Source organism: Octopus bimaculoides, chromosome 2 (genome assembly GCF_001194135.2).
Source record: "Octopus bimaculoides isolate UCB-OBI-ISO-001 chromosome 2, ASM119413v2, whole genome shotgun sequence".
NCBI lineage: Eukaryota > Metazoa > Mollusca > Cephalopoda > Octopoda > Octopodidae > Octopus > Octopus bimaculoides.
In genome coordinates, this window is record NC_068982.1 from 77495688 (window position 1) to 77503571 (window position 7884).

The 7884-nt window shown below is 31.9% G+C and overlaps 1 protein-coding gene across 1 annotated transcript in view; it reads right to left on the minus strand.

Moving 5' to 3' along the window:
• Positions 1–2866: 2866 nt before the first annotated feature.
• Positions 2867–7884, minus strand: part of LOC106883518 (diacylglycerol lipase-alpha) — a 212714-nt gene continuing 207696 nt past the window's right edge. Inside the window, exon 17 of the mRNA XM_052978378.1 lies at positions 2867–5164. Within this exon, the coding sequence (XP_052834338.1) occupies positions 4001–5164 (1164 nt within the window). The 3' untranslated portion in view covers positions 2867–4000. The remainder of the gene's footprint in view (positions 5165–7884) is intronic.

Consider the following 7884-nt stretch of genomic DNA (forward strand, 5'->3'; position numbering starts at 1 on the left):
TATATATACTGGTGTGTCTTGGTGTGTGTGTGTGGTTGTGTGTATATGTTGGAAATATAAGTTTTCAGAAAAATTATTCAAATTGAACAGGCATAGTACAGTTTTCTATTCCAAGTAGATGTCTTTGATTTTAGAGAAGCCATTAAGAAATATCAAGATAGTCATTTTCTGTTTGTTTCATTTTCCTATATCATTCAATCTTGGTTTGAATTTAGAAGATATTGACTTTATAATAGAAAGGCACATGGCCTTAGATTTCGTATAGAAGATGAGATGTGATTGTTTGACATTCATGCCATTCTCAAAGGTACTTATGATGATGCATGTGAGGTGAAAGTGTTCTAATCAGATACTGAAACTGGATCATGGCCATGTCACACTTGGAACTTCTTGTTACAAGTTTTCATCTCCTCTTGCTAAATGTTGTTTTTATTTTCTTAGGCAGGATAATAAGAAAGAATAAGTTCATGCTTTTCTCAGGAGCTGAAACAGGTTTACAGAGTCATCACTCGATATATCTTATTTGTACACTACAGCTCTCATTACTTCAGTAAGGAGATATTAGTGAGTAGAGATTAGGATCTGAGACTAGTTTGTTGGGGCTTAACTTCCAGTCGGTAATTCATGATATGTTGGTTGGTGAGTAGGTAGATAAACAGTACCTCAGTTCATCAAACCACTCCCTGCACCTTCATTGTCTAATCCACAGGACGGAATATTTGAAGAACTGATCTATGAGGTGGAGAAAGTAGTAGCCATCTGATGGTGAACTGGGCTAGTGGCCACACACTCCTGTCTGCTAATGGTGACCATACACTGCTGTGTCCTAATATTGACTTCATGCTGCAGTATTCTAATGGCAAGCAGTTACTGTAATTAGTCTTTAATTAGTAAGTAAAATGGCCAATCATGGCTATACCTCACAGTTGCAAAACATATTTAGGAAGTTAATAGATTTATATGTATATATATAGAGAGAGAGCAAGGAAGGAGGGGAGTTATAAAAAGAAAAAAGAATACAAAAATAACAAAAAGACAAAAAGCCCTGTCTCACAACTGTTTGTAGTGTGTTGTTTATGATATCCAAGTTGTGAGTGCCATACCTTATATGATAATCTAGTTGTGAGCTAATGGTTTATTGATATGTATGTAATATTGAAGATGTGATGATGATCTCTGATATATTACAACATCCAGTTAATGCTATTATATATCCTGCTTTGACATTTTGCTTATAAGTATTAAATTCTGATAAGTTGTAATACAGTGTAATAATCTAGTTATTTCAGTGGTGTAACCTGAAAATGCAGAATGTTGTCATTTTCATTTAATGGCAATAAGTATCATGTCTCACCTTAGTTGTGACTTTTAATATCATAGTGTATTGTGATGTTCCAGTCAGAAATATTGTCTCTTGATACTACTTAATGTCCCAATTTTGAATGCTACTTCATGACATCCCAGTTATATGTAATGTGATACTTCTTTTCTTAGTTTAAAGGCTAGTCAGATCTGATTAGTCTGTTCCTGGTTTAAAAGCAGCTAGTAATATAATGCTTCTGTCCTTAGTTAAAATTCTAGCTTATTATGAGTTTGTTGATTACATTTTTACTTTCATGTTTTAATTCATGTCTGCCTTTTTTGTCTTTTTTTTTTACTACAGTGTTTACAATTTAAAGTGAGTATACACCTCTTCAAAGTGAAAATAGTATTCCTAAAGTGATTGTATATGATTTCAAAGAGTGACTAGCTATTTCAGAGTAAAACACACACCACTTTGAAGTGTGAGATGCAATTCTAAACAAAGCACAGTGGGACAAAAGGTTTCAAAGTGAGCACATGTCACTTAAAACTAAGATTAGCAATTTCAAAGTGAGTGCATGTCACTTCAAAGTGTCATTAGCAATTCTAAACTAAGCACATGTCACTTCAAAGTGAGAAATACTCATTTTATAAGAGGAAGGGTTACTGTTGATCTGTACAACCCTGTATTATTAAGAAAGAAAATTATTGCAAAAGTATTAGATTTAGGTCTTTTAGAATTTGTATTTGAATTTTCAGTTTTAATTTAATGTCTTTAATTATTCTAAGATCAATGAATATCATTAAGTATTGGAGATAAACAATGAAATTAATGAGAAGTAATAGTATAACCTACCATTTACTGCTATAGTAGATGATGATTATAGTTCTACAGTTGGCAGGTGACTTTACAAGATTGTCTGACCTGTGAGAAATAGTAACTAAGTAGCTATCATATTACACCGTACCATCTTAAAAATAGAGAAGCATTTGATAGTCAATGTAGTTCTAAATAAACTAGGTCTGAATAAATGATGGAAAGGTCACGACTGGAATTTCTTTGGTCATTGTTTTTCTTACTCAAAGCTGATCTGGGATTAAACCACAGCAATTGGTTGTGGTACATCTAGTGTGTATGTGTGCATATGTATATATATATATATATATATATATATATATATATATATATATATATATACACTTTTTAAATCAGAAGTAACCCTAGAATCAAGAGCTTAACACATTTTGATAAATGCTATGCATGCAACTCTAGACCATCACTTTTGTAATTTTTGTTGATTAAAAATATATAAACTCATGTATTGAGTCCTATTATCCAGTTTGTTCTGCAAAACTTTTATTTGTATATAGCCTTTGGATTAATTATTAGACATCTGTATGGTTAATAGCTAATGAGAAGATGATGAGGGTCTATCTTAGTAACATCCATAAACTGATGAGGTGAGTTGATACTTAAGACTTATGACCATGTAGTTGATAATCTATAATCCCTTTATTTGGAAACCTTTTTATATTCACCAAAGTCTATCTTTGAGCAAAAATCTTCAGATTCAATATCATTTAATAGGTATTAATACTTTTGTAATTTGAAATTGGGGACAGTTCAAACATATGATATACATTTATTTAGAACAGGGCATCATGAAATGAAGGAAAGAAAAAATAATAAATGGACAAAAACAAATACAAAAAATGGTAAAAATATAAATAAAAATTGTTTTAAGATTGTTTGTGGTTTAGGTTTAAAACAAAAGATAAAATATGACAAAACAGTTGTTTAATTTTGAAACTGATGTGTTTGTCATGCCTTGGTCATCTAGAAGATGACTGTTGGTGAAATAGGCATTGCATCATTGAGATTTTGAATTGAATACAAAGAAAAGTGCACTTGAGGTAGAGTTGTAAATTGGACATACTGAAGAATTATGCTGATTAGGTTAGAAAAGATGCCAGGCAGTTGTGCTATATCTTAGATTAATCACCTGCAATCAAATTTATTTGATGATCACTGTCTCATATATATATATTTTTTTATATATATATATATACTTACTAAATTTATTGTCAATATCTGCTTGACAAATTTTTTCAAATATAATTTTTTTATTCATTCAAACAATTTTTTTCTTTGAAACTTCTTAAATCTGAAAATAATATTTTAGAATGATACAACAATATGAGCTAAAAAAAAAACTATATATGTAACATTTAAAATTGTAGAAAGAACTTAGTTTCCTTTTTGTATCAAGATTACAGTACTTCTTATTTGTTTTTAAATATATTTTTACCCCAAATTTTCCAATGGTGTGTATTAAATTATCTTTGATTTTTCAGTAACTTTTTCAGCTGGAGATAAGAAATCACAGACTTAAACTACTGCTGAGTCTTGTTTAAAAGTAAAATAAAACCTCAGGTCCTATCTGAAGTTAAAATTAAATTTGGTGTTTGTAGTTCCATAGTCTACCTAGGTTTTGTTGATATCTGTAAATAAAGACATGATGATATATTAGTGAGTAAAATTGGGTTTTAAAACTGAATTTAAAACCCAAAGAGTGTAATAAATTATTTTCTTCCCCTTTCTATTTTAAAACTCAATGTCTTTTCATTGCTATTGCTTTAATTTGTATTTAAAATATAATAATTGATATCAATTAATTATTGATATTAATTAATAGATTTAAAGCCTAGGAAATGAATGTCTTCTTTCAGATTCTTCTTCACCAGTAGAACTAAGAATTGAAACCCGTGGTAAACTGGATGGCAATTTCACAGGGATATGTCGGGGAGGTTTGGGAACAGGGGCTGTCCTTTTAGGACTTTCAAATAGTGTTGTATCATCTTTTAAGGCCTTAAAATCCATTTGTTCTGTTGACCGTCGCATGACATGTCGGGGTACAATGTTTTGCAAAAAGGACTCAGATCCTGTATGTTGGAAAAGAAGTTTGGGGGTTGGAAGTGGCATGCAGGCAACAGAGCTAGTTCTGTCAGAGCTAACTATTCTATTGTGAGGTAAAAAGGCATTGCTGTCATTTTTTTCCGATCCTTTTCTTGTTAACCTTCTAGAATCCAATGCAATTTCATCTCCGACTTTTTGGCTCTGTTGCAATAACTTGCCTTCAATATCTAAGCAAACATGTCCATTGGTTTTATCACAAATATGGTTTGATTCCGTAGATGATACAATGGTAACACTCTCAGGTCTTTTGTCTTTTATTATGTTAACCTTTTCAGGCTCATTATTATTATTGTTATTGTTATTATTGTTATTATTTAAATTTTCTTCCTCCTTGCAAGTGTCTGGGGATTGTTCGTTACTGGAAGGTTCCTCATTTCTAAAACAAGAAAAGCTACCAGTACGCGTTTTGGGTAATGGAGATTGCTGTATAGACTTGAGATCTTGGAAACCATAAATTGCTTTATGGAAACTATATCTATTTAGAGGGGCACTAGCTTTCAAAGAAGCAGCACTTGATGATTCTGAAATTGAAGGCTCTGGGCTTGCTAAAGGTGCTTCAGCTCTGTCCCTTAACAAACTGAGATTCAATAATTCATTTGTAAGGGGATTGCTTAGATGTAGACTTCGAGCATATTCAAGTTTTCGAATGTTTTGTTCTGCTACTTGGTCCCAAGTCAGAGGTGGAGGGGATATTGTTAAATCTGGATCAGATGGACTTGGAATATCTTGAAGATTTGGACTTGAGAAAGTTGTTTCAACACAAGAGTTGCAAGTATTAACACAAACATCTGCTGCAGTGATGGATGGTAATTCACATAATTTGGTTTTGCGTTCAGAATCAGGTAATTTCCGGTTAGGTTTTACTGGCCCTACATTAATAAGCACCTAATGATAAAAAAGCATAAAAATAGAATTAAATAAGTAAATTAAAAGAGATCATTCAGAGATAAAAGAAAAAGGAAACACATTGTTTTTTAGAAATAAAAATTTAAAGCTTTGTAAATTTCTACAGAAAATATTGTTTTTATTAACATTAACAAAAAGATAACTATATTAATTCTACTTCCCCACCCTGAGCAAAATTCCTCCAAAACCAGAACAGCAAAATCTTGAAATAAAGCCATATACAAAGGAGCTCAGGAAGAAGTCTCCTTCCCGGAAAAAAAATGCTCAAATGCTGAAAAAGAAAAATGTCAAAAATGAGAAGAAAGTGTGTAAAAAATGGTAAAGAGTGGAGATGGGGTCAACAAATAGAAAGCGGATTGGGACTGAGAACCAGTTGTGTGACCTCCAAATCCCAAAGGTTTGACAGTTCAAAGATCAAACCAAAAAGAAGAAGGTGCAATGTAACAGACCAACAACAAGAACAAGAATGATACTCGAAACAAGAACAACCATAACAGTAAAAACAGCAAGAGGTACAACAACAAGAGCAAAAGAAGCTACAAGAAAAACAACAACAGACACAATGATAATGACAACAACACAGACAAACTCCCCATCTTCACTTTTCTCTGAAAGTGGAATGAGGAATTGATAAAATTTGTACAATAATGAAGTATGACTGGTGTGGGCTTTGATGCATTCCTCATTATAGAGAGACTTCTGGTGAAAACCATATTGTGTCATATTGTGAGAAAATGTATTGTACTTGATGTGAGAGTTTGAAAAAATATCCTGAACAAGAGAATGTGAACTGATTTTAATTCTGGCACAAGGCCAGCAGTTTTGAGGAGATGAGATAAATCCAGTATTTAACTGATACTTTATTTTGTTAACCCCATAAGAATGAAAGGCAAATTTGATCTTGGTTTTTGAATTCAAAACATAAAGAGTTGGAAGAAATATTTTTAAGCATTTTGTCCAATGTGTCTTCTACTATTACCTGAGGTAGACCAGTGTCTTGTGAGAGAATTCAGTAGATGGAAACTGTATGAAAGCCTGTGGTGTGTTTCTCCTGACTATTGCTTGATAACTGGCGTTGGTTTGTTCATGTCACCTGTAACTTTGCAGTTTGGCAAAAAAGACTGAGACAGAATAAGTACCAGGTTTAAAAATGATTAATGCTGGAGTCAGTTTGACTAAACCCTTCAAGGTGGCACCACAGCATGGCTGCAGTCCAATGACTGAAACAACTAAAAGATAAAATGCTTTGTGATACCCTCCCCTCAAAAATTACTGTCCTTGTAATCAGAAGCAATTATTAGAAAAGAAAAAGTCTTGCAGTCAACTTTGCCTTTCATCCTTTCAGGGTTGATAAGATATGTACCGGATGAATTTGTTGGCCTTGTGCCAAAATTATTATTATTATTATTATTACTATTACTAGGATGATAGATGGAAACAATCATTAGAGCATTGTATAAAATGCTATGCAATACTTCTTCCACCTCTTTACATTCCGAGTTTAATTCCTGCCAAGGTCAACTTTGCCTTTCATCCTTTCAGGGGACAAAAAAATTTTCTAGCCTTGTATCTAAATCAAACTATTATTAAATCAACAAAATTTTACAAAAGAAACCATTATTATTATTATTGTTATTATTGACAATATTACTATTATTGATGTTATTTTTTTGTTGTTCTTGTAGTTGTTATTACAAAAATCCTACAATGATTAGATAAAGGCTTTGGGTGAAGTAATGAATTAGTTAAAGGAAAAAGAAGTATAAAAGGCACTTTAAAGAAAGATTATAAGTAAGGAAGTATTGATTATTATGTAAAGGAAGAGATGCAGGAGGGAAGGAATGTTTAGAGAAAGTAGAAACAACATCTTAGTGGAGGGAAAGATAGCCATAGAAGAAAACCATGTATAAGAAATAGCATGAAAGAAGGTGAACAATGGGACAATTGAAGTGTTGAAGAGAAAAATTAGATGTAAAAACAAAATAGGGGTTATGTGAGTGTGTGTGTGTATATATATATATATATATATATATATATATAGTCATATGTGAGTATGTTTGTGTTTGTACATGTATGTATGTATGTATATACATATATATGCTTCAGAACTAAAAAAAAAATCAGAAAAATAAATAAAGAAAATATCCAATACATTATATGAAGAAATGAAATACTAAAGACAGGAAGAAAAGAACACAGAATCCAGTCCTAACAACAGAATTGAGCAAAGGGAAAAGCTATTATTTACATGAAAGAAATATAATTGTTGGATAAAAGAAAACTTATTTTGCAGCAAATGTAAGCAAAAACATAAAATTGTTTATAACCCATCCCACAACTCCCAACAACAACTGATATCTTTAATTAGGCAGAAAAATTGGTTAAAGTATAGATGCTGGCATGGCCATGTGGTTAAGGACTTTGTTTCATATTCACATAGTTCCAGGCTTGATCCCATAATACAGTAACTTGGCTTGGGCAAGTATCTTCTATCATAGTCTAAGGAGTATAATTGGTAGATAGTGTGTGGAATCCTGTCATATATTTCATCATAAAAGATATAAATTTAATTGTAAGTAGAGCTATATTTTCATTCTTCTTGTCCTAAATGCAACCATACTTCCTTTACTTGTCTTTGTTTCTGCTTTGTCCCAGTTGCCAAGACTCCACTACATGTTTACATGTTTTACCTGTTATAT